At 46.4% G+C, this 12,441-nt stretch overlaps 1 protein-coding gene across 1 annotated transcript; it reads right to left on the reverse strand.

Annotated features, from left to right (window-relative positions):
* Nucleotides 1-4,826: 4,826 nt before the first annotated feature.
* LOC308616950 (putative ATP-dependent RNA helicase DDX23) lies at nucleotides 4,827-8,215 on the reverse strand. The gene has a single exon (XM_081233523.1). The coding sequence runs from the start codon at nucleotides 8,196-8,198 to the stop codon at nucleotides 5,859-5,861; it is 2,340 nt and encodes a 779-aa protein (XP_081089649.1). The 5' UTR covers nucleotides 8,199-8,215; the 3' UTR covers nucleotides 4,827-5,858.
* Between the last annotated feature and the right edge of the window lie 4,226 nt (nucleotides 8,216-12,441).

Genomic DNA, 12,441 nt, shown 5'->3' on the forward strand with positions numbered 1-12,441 from the left:
GCCCTTCAGAATTCAATCCCATAAGCACTCTTCCACTTCTGCTAGTATTTGTTGGCTAGGACCTTCATCTTCTTTAGTGTATTTTCTCTTTACTCCCTGATCAGGACCAGCACTTCTCCTGCTAGGTTTTATTATGACTTGACTCTAGTTCAGAGGTCAGCAAACCCTCCCTATAAAGAGCCAGTAAATAGTAGTAAATGTTTTAGGCTCTGTTGCAACTCTTCAAGTCTCTCACTGCGGCATGAAAGCAGCCATAGACAATATGTAACTGAATGGGCATAGCTGTGTTTCAATAAAACTTTATGTCCAAAACAGCAGACTACAGGCTGGACTTGACCCATAGGCTGTAGTTGCCGATCCCCATTCTAGATAGTGCCCCTAACTCCATCCTTAGTGTCGAGGGATGGAGTTAGGGGCGGACCCTGAGTTGGGAGCCTGTTGTCTTATGTTGATGATGAAGAGGCTTCTCCCTCATCTTCAAGCAAGGGGGCAGCACTAGTTTTTCATAGGGAAGAGTAGGCCCAGAGGGTTCAAGGGCATTTGGTGATTCGAGATATTTAATAGTGCATGAACACAGATGTCTGCATCCCAAGTCTCAGCACCTCATTTACTCCCAGTTAGGGCCTTGACCTTGGCATAGCAGACTTGCTGGGGTTGAAAATTCAAACTTCTCTGGAGCTCTGCTGGCCTTCCAATTAAGTCCAAGGTTGAATTCTGGCCTTTTTTTCTACCTCTGGCTGCAAGAGGTAAGGGTCTCTTTATAAACTTCCATAGCCCTTTGGCTTTCACACTTCGACTTAGATTGGTGATTAATCACTCCAGCCTTTCACTGCCTTTCTCTAAGTCATTGTATAGTGCTCAGCAACAACCATCCAATTCCACTGTCCCTACAATCACCACTTCCCTTGAATGTCTCAGATGCCCAGATCCTGCACCCATCTCTGCATTCCCTCCCAGCTGTCTCGCCGCTAACAATTGCAGGGCCACAGCGTGCTGGGGGCTAAGAGCACTCCACCGACCCCCAGAGATGGTGCCCTCATTGACTGCAGCCAGCTGGTGACCCAGCACCAGATCCCATGTAAGAGCCTCCTTCCTTGGGTCTTTCCTGCCACCGTTGCTTTTAGTTATTCTTCCCTGAAAACAAACTTGATGGAGATTTACATTCAGGACTTTTTACTGGGGAGTGCTTTGGGGATCTATACCTATAAGCAAGTGAGAGAAAAAGGAATCCACATAGGGAGAAGTTGAACTATGATGCAGTTGCAATAAAGGCCTTAAGCAGTCCCACGGAAAGCTCTGGAGATGGGAAAGCTGTCAGAGTTTTCCTGATCCAGGCAAGGGGGCCAGCCACTGGATGCAGAGGGGGGGTGGCCTTGGGCAGGGCGGCTTCCTTCTGCTAAGGGCTGTTCCCGGAGAGGGGCTCATCAGCGAGGCATCAAAGGCCAGCTCTCCTGACCTGTGGGTGAACGAGTGCCTCAGTCCTGGAGGGGTGATCAAGCAGCACACCACAGCATCCACTACGACACAGGTTTGAGTGGTCGAGTTGGTGTATCCACAGTAACGGAATGAGAGAGGCATCCGTGAGCCCAGGTGTCCTGTCACATGCTCGTCACCAGGGATCTTGGGAGAAGCCCTGGGTTCAGCTAAATGTTGGGATTGGAACTGTTGTTCCTAAAAGAACTCTAGATAATGAAGGCAATGAAGGTTCAGTGTTTTACTGTCCGTAGAAACATTAAAAGCCACTTTTGAAGGGTAACATAACAACAGGAAAGAAAGAAAGAAAGAAAGAAAGAAAGAGACAGAGAGAGAAGGGAGGAAGGAAGACATCAAGGAAGGAAGGAGAGAAGGAAGGAAGGAAGGGAGATTATAGGAGAAAAATCAAGTCCTCCCAACTCACTGCAGCAGCCATATCTACTTAAATAAAAATCGACTTAAATAAAAGTAGTATAAAAAGTTAGCCTTTTAACAAATACTTGCTGAATTTTGACACAGTTGAGGAGGGGACATTTTAATACCATGATGCTGACAGTGGCAAACTTAAAGACGTTGAATATACTTTCAAATGTATAGATGTATTTAAGTAAGAATCAATGGAACAGAGTGCTTACATTTTTGGCATGTACGATCTCCAAATAAATGAAATTTATTTCCCTCTAAACTTGGAATAATAATGTAGGTAGAGGCTTAAAAAATCATTTTAAATTATTTTTTCTTTGAAGCTTCAAATTATAAAATCCAACAGAAAGCAATGGTGAACTGGTTTCTCAAGGTCCCCAAGCTCTGTCATATATTTGTACAGTTTCAAATTCTGATGAATCCCTCAGACGTTTCCTTCCAAGTACCTGTAATCCTTTCATATTTTTCAACATTAATTCATAGCCAGAACTTTTATCTTCAAACAACTTCAGGGTCGATTTCTCCCTGAAATTCTGTAAATTAGAGATTATGAACCTAAAATAATCAGTTTGGGCTCTTGTTTACAGATGTTTTTAATGTGGCCTTGGGTGTAATTTCTATCTTTATGAGTGTAGTAGGTAAAGGGTTTTATCGGTATGTAAAACAGATCATCTCACCTTATCTTTATTCTTCAGAAAATTGGGCTCCTGGCTAAGGTGGATTTTCAACAAATGAAATATAAACTTTCTCTGCATTCCTTAACTCATCTGTGACTGCCATTGGGTTCATTTTGAAACACACACATGCGCACACATACATACTCCGCATGTCTAACTCTCTCACTCACCCAAATATAATAAACATTTAGCCTTTTTTGTTGTTGTTGCGGTACGCAGGTCTCTCACTGTTGTGGCCTCTCCCATTGTGGAGCACAGTCTCCGGACGCGCAGGCTCAGCGGCCATGGCTCACGGGCCCAGCCGCTGTGCGGTATGTGGGATCCTCCCGGACCGGGGCATGAACCCGTGTCCCCTGCATCGGCAGGCGGACTCTCAACCACTGCGCCACCAGGGAAGCCCAATGTTTAGCCTTTTAATTACAGGCAACAGGCATGGATAGAAAGTCAGAGGCCACTGCTGCAAACCTGGGATCCTGTAAATCTGGTTGAAAGGCAAAAAGTAGCAAAGATCTTTCTGGATCCTGAGATGTCTGCTTCTTGGTCATGGAGTGGAGAGCATTGAATGAAATTGCACCGGCATGATCCGTAGCTTGGTGCTGGCACAGTAACATTTGGTAAAGCCCACAATCTGTCCAAACATGCCCAGAGCTCTGAACACTGAATGATGTTTTGTAAATCATGTGGCATCAAAACCTGGCCTGAACAGACATGAGGCTACTTCTAGGCTTGGCGTGAGTGGAGTCGGTCCTCTCTAGAAGTAGGAATGTGTGACCCTTCTCCTTCCTTTCCTCGCCATCACTGGCCAATCTGAAATAAAGGCAACCCTTTATAAAGGCATTCTCTGTGTGTCAGCACCTGTTCAGTACTTTGTCACCTAGCTTTTGGAATGGCTACAATGCCCCTGGAAGGGATACATGACCAGCCCTATTTCAGATGAGGAATCTGAGACACAGAGAAACAAGTAACTTAGTGAGGGTCAAGAAGCACCAGGTACAGAACCTGGATGGCACCCCAGCCTCTGACCACACAGGTCCTACTCCTACTACACTCCAGGCCCGGGTTTACGTGAGGACACTACTTCTTAAGGAAAGACATCTCCCCTGTGCACCGAAAGGCAGGAAGTGTAGGGCAGTGGTTCTCAAACTGTGATCCAGGGACCCCTGCCTGTCACCAAGAAGGTTTCAGGGGGGTTGCTATTTTTATAATAATATTAAGATGTTATTTTCCCTTTTCACTCTTGTTCTCCCATCAGGTTACAGGGAGTTTGCACCATCTACGTGATGTGTGTCGTACAGTAGACTGAGTGCAGACGCAGAGAGGAAAATCCCGTTGTCGTCTGTTCAAGTTGGATGTGAAAGACATTTGAAAAGGGGTAAAATAAATTCACTCTTAACATTGCAGTATTTGAAGGAATTATACTTATTTTCTTAAAAATGTATTAATGTTAATATGTGATGATTTTAGTATTTTTATTATTTTATTTTATTTATTTATTTATTTATATTTATTTATTTTTGCGGTACGCGGGCCTCTCACTGTTGTGGCCTTTCCCTTTGCGGAGCACAGGCTCCGGACGCGCAGGCTCAGCGGCCATGGCTCACGGGCCCAGCCGCTCCACGGCATGTGGGATCTTCCCGGACCGGGGCACGAACCCATGTCCCCTGCATCGGCAGGCGGACTCCCAACCACTGTGCCACCAGGGAAGCCCGATTTTAGTATTTTTAAAAGGATTCACATTTAAATTTTTTCAGTCTTAATTCTTAACACATTTTATATCAATAAAGACACCCAACAAACCCAAAAGCTCTTTATAGAGTCCTCACTGCTTTGGTCGAGTGTAAAGGGGTGTCAGTGCCTCAGTCTCCCCACTTGGATAAATGGGGATATTCCCTACCTTGCATAGTTGTTTTGAGAACACAATGGTCTAACACATCTAAAAGTGCACACAGCACTGTCTGGCACATAATAAGCTCTTTGTTTTAGCTTTTACTGTTATGAATTTTTACATTATACATTTTTGTGTTTGTATCATGAAAAACTCCCCCATGCTTCAAGATGGACAAAAAGAAGACACTACCAACTTATCCAAATAGATTTCATTCATTGAATTAGCAATAGGAAGGACATCCTGGAAGGAATGTTATGCTTCAAGCATAAATGTTATGAGAGTTTCTATTTACTGTCAATTTCATAATCCCATCGACCAGTACTAAGCATAATACAAATCTCTTCAGAAAAACTAAAATCCATCACTTTTTTTTTAATATTCGTGTATTTATTCTCAGAACATACAAACTCTTCTCAGAGAATAGAAAACAGAAAGTTCACTCTGACTTCAAGAAGGACTCAGCCAGCTCCCCATCCCCACACCTGCTAAAAAATTCCCTAGGTGAGGGATGCCTAGAGTGCACAGTACCCCTTGGCACAGGGGCCGTGCACAACTCTAAACAAGGCTCTCCACTTGTTTTATAATCCGAAAGGGCAAACAGCTGTCAAAATGACAATAAGAGTCCAAGATCCATACTCCTCAGTGCCAGATCCCCTGGGTCATCTAGGGCAATGATGGTGCTGCAGCTTACGCAGTCACGTCTGTGCCAAAGAAGTCCCAGCCTGGCAGCCAGGTTTTGTTCAGTCTAGGAGGGCAGTGCCAATTGGCTGCCCCCATACCTGGCAAGAGCTGATGGCCCAATGCAATCCCAAAGCCTGCCGGAGGGGCAGGGCTGGGCCAAAACCTAGGGTAATTTGTTCTCCTTGCCTCCTAGCTTCCTCTCCTCTTACAGCCCCACACTCAGGCCTTCAGACCTGAGGGTCTGGGCCAGGGAGTCTGATTGTTTCCTAAGCCCCCATAAGAGTGCAGACCTGGGAAGAGATGTGAGGGTCCTGAAGAACAGGCTCCAGGGCACAGCCCTGAACCACAGGGAGAGCGCTGTGTCAGGCAAAGATGGTCTCTTCCCGGCACTTCTTGGTGAGGATGGTGCCTGGCTTGTGCTGGGCATCGGGGTGGTTGGCTAGCTCTGGGGGGCAGGAGGACACCGGGCTCTCCAGGATGGCTTGCTTCAGCTCATAGAACACAGCAGAGTCCTCTTTGGTGAGGAAGGTAATGGCCACACCACTCCTGCCTGCTCGTCCCATGCGGCCAATGCGGTGGATATAATCTTCAATGTTTTTGGCCATATCATAGTTGACAATCATAGACACATCTTGGATGTCGATACCACGACCCACCACATCTGTAGCCACCAAAATATCCTTGGCCCCAGCCTTGAGGCTGGATAGTGCAAACTCTCACTGCTCCTGGCCTTTTCCACCATGCAGCGTACAAGCATTGTACCCCATCTTCTCCAGGGATTTGGCCAAAACATCACAGCCCTTCTTCTGGTTGACAAAAATGATGATGGGGGGATCAAAGCCTTGCTCCAAGATTGCCAGCTGCTTTTTCCTCTTTTCAGACTCTGACATGAGGAAGACCTTCTGTTCCACACGTTCGTGGGGCTTGCCGGCAGAGCCAGTGTACACCACAGCAGGTCGCCGAAGATAGCTCCGGGCCAGACGCTCCACCGCTGGTGGCATGGTGGCCGTGAACATGACTGTTTGGTGGTACTTATGTTTTCCTGACTCGAAGTTGGCCAACATCTTCTCAGGGTCCTTGGCCTCATCTGTGTCTGGCTTCTGGTTGGTGACAGGCATGTGCTCCAGGATCTTCTGGACGTCTGGCTCAAAGCCCACATCAATCATCCTGTCTGCCTCATCCAGAACCACATAGGTACAGCGGCTCAGCACCAGGTAGCGGTTCTCCAGCACATCAATCAGACGTCCTGGAGTAGCAATCACTATCTCACAACCCATGCGCAGCCTGAAGCCCTGGTCTTCTCTGCAGATGCCGCCAATGACAGCCACAGTGCGGATGCCTAGCGGCTTCCCAAACTTGATGGTCTCTTCCTCAATCTGCTGAGCCAGCTCACGAGTGGGGGCCAGGATGATGGCGTAAGGGCCCTGGTCTGACTCTTCGATCCTGTCAATTTTGGGGAGAGTGGTAATCCAGACCAGCAACGGGATGAGGAAGGCTGCTGTCTTGCCGCTGCCAGTCTCAGCCACTCCAATGATGTCACGATTCTGTAGCCCAGTGGGAATTGCCTGACGCTGGATAGGTGTCGGCTCCTTGTAGCCACACTTATCGATGACCTCCAAGATGTGTGGAGGCAGAGAAGAGTCCTTCCAGGATCGGATGGGATTGGGGATCTTGCCACCTTTGGTGGTGATGCTGTAGTCCTCACGGAAGATCCGCCAGTCCCTGTCTGTCATCTCATCCAGCTTCTTCTGGGACCAATGCCGACCATCCCAGCGTTGCTTGGCTTCCTTCTTACGAAGTTTGCGGAGTCTTGCCTCCTCCTGCTCCTTTTCTTCCAGCGTCCGCCTCTTCTCCATTAGGTCTCCATAGAAATGTGACTGCTCTCGTTTCTGCTGCTTTAGGTCAATGCCCGCAATGAAGCTTCGCCCCAGCAACTGCACCTGGTGCCGTTCTTTGTACAGGGGGTTGTAGTCAATGGAAGTGTCCTCAGATGCATCCCACTCAAAGACAAACTTGCGGTCATTGAGATGCCTCGTCCGGCGCCGCTTCTGGATGCCACCCAGGTAACGCTCCTTAATGGCATGCGGTTCCTTGCTCTTATCCTTCTCCTCCCGGATCTTCTGCCGCCCTTCCTCATCCTCATTTCCGTTGGTCTCCCACTCCATCCTCTCCCTGCGTTCCCGATGTTCCCGTTCCTGAGGGTCTTCCAACATTTTCCTGCCCAAGTCTTGGAACTGTTTCCTTTTCTTCCTCTCTTCCTCAAGCATCCTCTGCCGCTCCTCCACCTCCTGCTGCCGTCGCTTTAGGGCTTCACCCTCTCGTTCTGCTTTGGAGAGGAACTTGGGCTTAGCCTCAGCTTCTTCCTCAGCCTTTTTCTTGGCCAGAAGTTCCTCCAGGGATAATGGCTGGGCCTTAGGCTTCTTATCACCATGTTCATCCTCTTCATCCTTCCTAGAGTCTCTGTCTTTCCGAGATTTAAAATCTTTTCCACGGCCAGGAGATAAACTGGATCGCTTGCGGTCCCGTCTGTGCCCATCCTTATCCCGATCTCGGTCCTTCTTATTCCGATCACGCTCCTTATCTCGCTCTCGTTCTTTGTGCCGGCGTTCTCTTTCTGCAGACTTGGAACGGGAACGGGAACGGGAACGGGAACGAGAACGGCTGCCTCCTCGACGCCTTTCCCTTGAACGATGCCGTTTCCTGTCTTTAGATGGGGAAGACTTCCGATCTCGGTCTCTATCCCGTTCTCTGTCAGGAGTCCAAGATCGTTTCCTTTCCTCTTTGGAAGGTGATGCCTCACGGTCCTTCTTATCAGCCAGCTCTCCTGCCATCACTCTTGAGTCCGAACTGCCCAATGCGGCCTCAACGTCGCCGAGCAGTCGCCATCTTTCCCGTTTCCTGGTCCAAAATCCATCACTTTTATAGACAGAGTCTTTTTTTCCACATTTGCAGTTGCTGGGTTTAGAAAACGGATGATCTTGGTCAGGACAACATGTCTGAGACACATCACCCAAGGTAAAGATGGTATTTGCTGATGCAATACCAAATGTGGTCATTAATAATAGAGTATCATGCAGTAACATAATAATGAATGCCTTTCATTTAGAGGTCTTATTCAATAGAATCAAAATTGTAGATTTCTTTAACAAATACAGATTTGATGTTTTAGTATAGTTAAACACTTTTAATATATTTGTAGGTCCATGCTAAATATAGGTGCATTCATTTCCTCCAAGGAAATGCATCATGTTTACTCAGAAAATAGTTTGTACTAAAAGGTTGTTCGAAGGAGTTAAAAAAAAGTTTGACGTTGCTGAGTAGTATAGTGAGTATCAAGCCCAGCACGGAGACAATTGTTTTCCCTTGCTGTCAACTAGTGACGTGTCCCACAGATGAGTCAGGTGACACCATCCTAAGCATCCAGGTTCTTGTATGTAACCCAGATGGGAAGGAAGAGGTGGGAGGTGGAAATTGATCTGGGTCAGTTCAATGTGTCGCCAAAGTCTGAAGCACAGATGATAGCACAGTGGTGTAGAGCAGCAAGACCCTGTGGCCAATGACGCCTGAGGTTCCTGAGCTGTACAACGGGAATAACAATCATATCTACGTGGTAAGGATGTCGTAAAGATTAAGTAACATAAGTAATGTCGGTAAAGTCCTGGCCCTCGAAGTCACATTGACAGGAAAACTGCACCAAAAGTGGGCAAGTGGAAATCAAAATGCCAACTGTGCAAAACAGGTGATGGTATAATGGCAAAGTGTACTAGTCACTACTGCTTGTGTAAACCCAGTGGTGTACAACAATTGCTTTATTATGCTCATGGCCTCCGTGGGCCAGGGATTTGGGGAAATCTCATTTGGGCAGTTTTTGGTTAGGATCTGTCGCATGGTTGTGGTCAGACATCAGCGGACGCTGCCGTCATCTGAAGATTCGACTGGGCTGGGCGTGCAAGATGGTGACCTCCGATGCTGGCAGTTGGTGTTGGCCACTGACTGGAATCTCACCTGGGACCATCAACCACAGCACCTACAGTGACCTTTCCCCATAACCCGGGCTTTTGTACAGCCTGACCTCCTTGAGGGAGTCAGACTTCTTACATGGTCAGTGGCCAAGGAAGCAAGGTGGAGCTGAATTGCATTCTGTGACTGTCTGTGGGATCAGCAGCATCACTACTGTTGCATTTCATTGGTTATGAGCAAGTCAACTAAGGCCAGGCCAGCATCAATGGAAGGGGAGATAGACCCTGCCTCTCCATGGGAACAGGGTCAAAGAATTAGCAGCATGTTGCAAAGTTGCCATACAAGGTTAATAACAAAGATTCATTTTCACTTTCTACTGTCTCTGACTGTCTCTGAAGGAATAAAAAGAGAGATATTGTGAACATACTGACCTGAGAAATTCCCATATGATCGTAAGGCACTTTTTTCCTAACTGTCCCCCAATCCTGCGTAAAGAGAAGGATCTAGCCCACCTCAGTTTGAGAACAAGACCAAGAGGAAAGCTATCAACCAGAAATTGACAATTGCATCTCAAACACTGTTGCATTATGACAGGTCACATTAGCATTACCCTGGGGTTTTACTCTATTAGATGATAAGCGAGGCTACTGTAGCAGAAACTCCACAACACAGTGGCTTCCGTTTATTTCACATAATAGCCCAGCCAGCTTGGGTCAGCAGGGCAGCTCTACGCCATGATGCCATTTAGAGACCCTGGTTCCTTTCACTCAATCACTCTGCTGTCCTCTGAGAGTGGCAACATGGGTGAAAGTGGCAACACCTCATCTCCAGGTGGGCAGAGGAAAAAGAGCCTGAGTGTAAAAATGCTGCTTGTTTCCAAGTTGGAGATGACCTGTACTTAGATTGAATCCAACCTCTGCTCACATCCATTGGCCCTAATTTAGTCACATAACCACACCTTTCTACCAGGGAGGCTGGGAAAGATAGTCTGGCTGGGAAGCTCTGTGCCCAGGAAGAAAGAATAGATCTACAGAAGAACAGTCAGCCCCACAAATAATCAATAAATTATTATTATAACATTGAAATGTTTGCAGCATTAACAAGCTAATCAAATCTTCCTAATCTCCGTCAGTTTCAGTGGCATTCATAATTAACGTGCCAACTGCAAATGAGTCTAAATTAAATGACAGGTATTCTTCAATGCACTTATAAATTTCTCTAGGACTACAAGCCATTCCCTTGCAAAAATGCCCGCTTGTAGAGTTGGAAACACAGCAATTATCTGGTCTCCTACAGATGAATTATTGTGAATTCCAAATTAATCATGTCCAATGGAATCTTAACAGAGTTTTGAAAAATCTCAGACAGAGGAAAGCAACTTAATATTAAGAATCCACAAATGACCAGGATTCGTTGACAGCCAAATTCATTCACATTCTAGGCAAGAAAAGATATTTTATGTGGTAACATTTATGTTAACTATGTATGTATCATGTATGTAACATTCAAGGACATATTAAATTCCATGTGTTTCTCAATTTAGAACAAGATTCTTTCATAGCTGCTACAAATAGAAGGGACTTGAATAGATGTTTACAGCCCCACTGAGCACACTCCTTAGGATGAGAGGCTGCTGAAAATTCTGTATGAACATATTGCAACATTAAGAACGCTGGATCAGAAATCTCTGGCTTCCTTTTGTTGTCTCCTTACAAAGGTTACTGAACTTCCCTAAATCTATTTTCTCGTGTGTGAAATAGGAATGTTACCTACACTTCACAGTGGAGAAACAAAAAAATGGCACAATAAAGCACTTTGTACTCTGTAAAACACAAATTCATAGTCCACAGAGCAGAAAGAATACATCGAGTCATCATCTAGTCTGCAGATGGATAGTGCAACCAATCAGCAAAGCTGCCTGGGGCTTTGGTAAAATACACAGAGAGGGAACGAGATCCCAGTCTTGACGTCTCAACCAAAGACAGATGAATCAACTTGCAAGGTCCATCTGATCCTGGGATTACTCCCAGGAGAAAAGAGTCCTCACAGCTACAGCAGCCAGTGCTAACTTGGTCCTAATGCAGACACTTTAATAGGATTACTTTGGTATCTCCTGTCACTTTAGACACCTAACTATCTTACAGATAATAGGTGTTAGGAAGTATTGATAAGGATTAAACTAAAAATTTGGATTTAATAAAAATTTACTTTGGGGTTAATTTGGATACATATTTAATTTAAAACATGTGAATAAATAAGTGGAGAAAGAAAAAAGCACTATGTCAACAATATATTGTAAGTAGTGAAATTAAAAACGATCAAGTGTGAAGTTAAGGATGGGAGCTTCTCCTCAGGCTCTAAGCTGGTAGTTTGACAGGTTCTGCTCCTTCTCCAATGTGACGGGCGTGACATCAGGTCAAGAATATGCAGCCTTGAAAGGACCAAAGTGGGGAGATCTGGTAGCAAATTGCTGTGTGGGAATGGGCCAGGAAGCCCCAGGAATCCCAACTACAGAAGTCAGAGAGTGGGGCGCAGTGCACCCAGAGGATGAAAAATAGACACACATCAAAGGAGAGAATGACAAGGAAATCCAGTATCAGACATTTCCCTACTTTCCTGAACCACAAAGAAGTCCACCCTGCCAAAACAAGCTCATTTCTCATGCTGTTTTGTTTCTTCAACTAGAGGAGTTGCTTGAATCGTTTTTCTTTGCCTTCTTTCCCAAGTAGAGCTTTACTCCAGAAAGGCAAATAAACTGAATTTTTAAAAGTTATGACGTGGATAGAGGAGACAGTGGATTGCTTCACAAACTTAACTCAGAACGAGTCTCTGGAAGCCTGGAAGAAGTAGATGATACATAAATGGAATGTTTTCAGGTCGGCAAGTGCGCTACCCTCACCGCCACTCACAGGTGAAAAGGCCTCAAGGGGCTTCCCTGGTGGCGCAGTGGTTGAGAGTCCGCCTGCCGATGCAGGGGACACGGGTTCGTGCCCCGGTCCGGGAGGATCCCACATGCCGCGGAGCGGCTGGGCCCGTGAGCCATGGCCGCTGAGCCTGCGCGTCCGGAGCCTGTGCTCCGCAACGGGAGAGGCCAGTGAGAGACCCGCGTACCACACACACACACACAAAAAGGCCTCAAAATTAAAAGCGCACCAATATAAACGAGGCACTCAGACAGTGCGGTGCTGGTGTGGGACTGGGGGGTTAGAGAGGAGGAGGGGTCAGCTGCGCGGGAGGGAAGTTCTGTGTGGAGAACACAGTGTGGACCCCTCCCAGCAGTCAGAAGATGAATTAGGCTTACCAAGTCGAGTGAAAAAATACTGAAAGAAAAACAAAACT

Source organism: Mesoplodon bidens (assembly GCF_964165515.1).
Source record: "Mesoplodon bidens genome assembly, chromosome: 4".
NCBI lineage: Eukaryota > Metazoa > Chordata > Mammalia > Artiodactyla > Ziphiidae > Mesoplodon > Mesoplodon bidens.

Coding starts and splice junctions, on each gene's coding strand:
- LOC308616950 (XM_081233523.1), bottom strand. CDS start 8,198: ATGACCACATTTGGTATTGCATCAGCAAATACCATCTTTACCTTGGGT.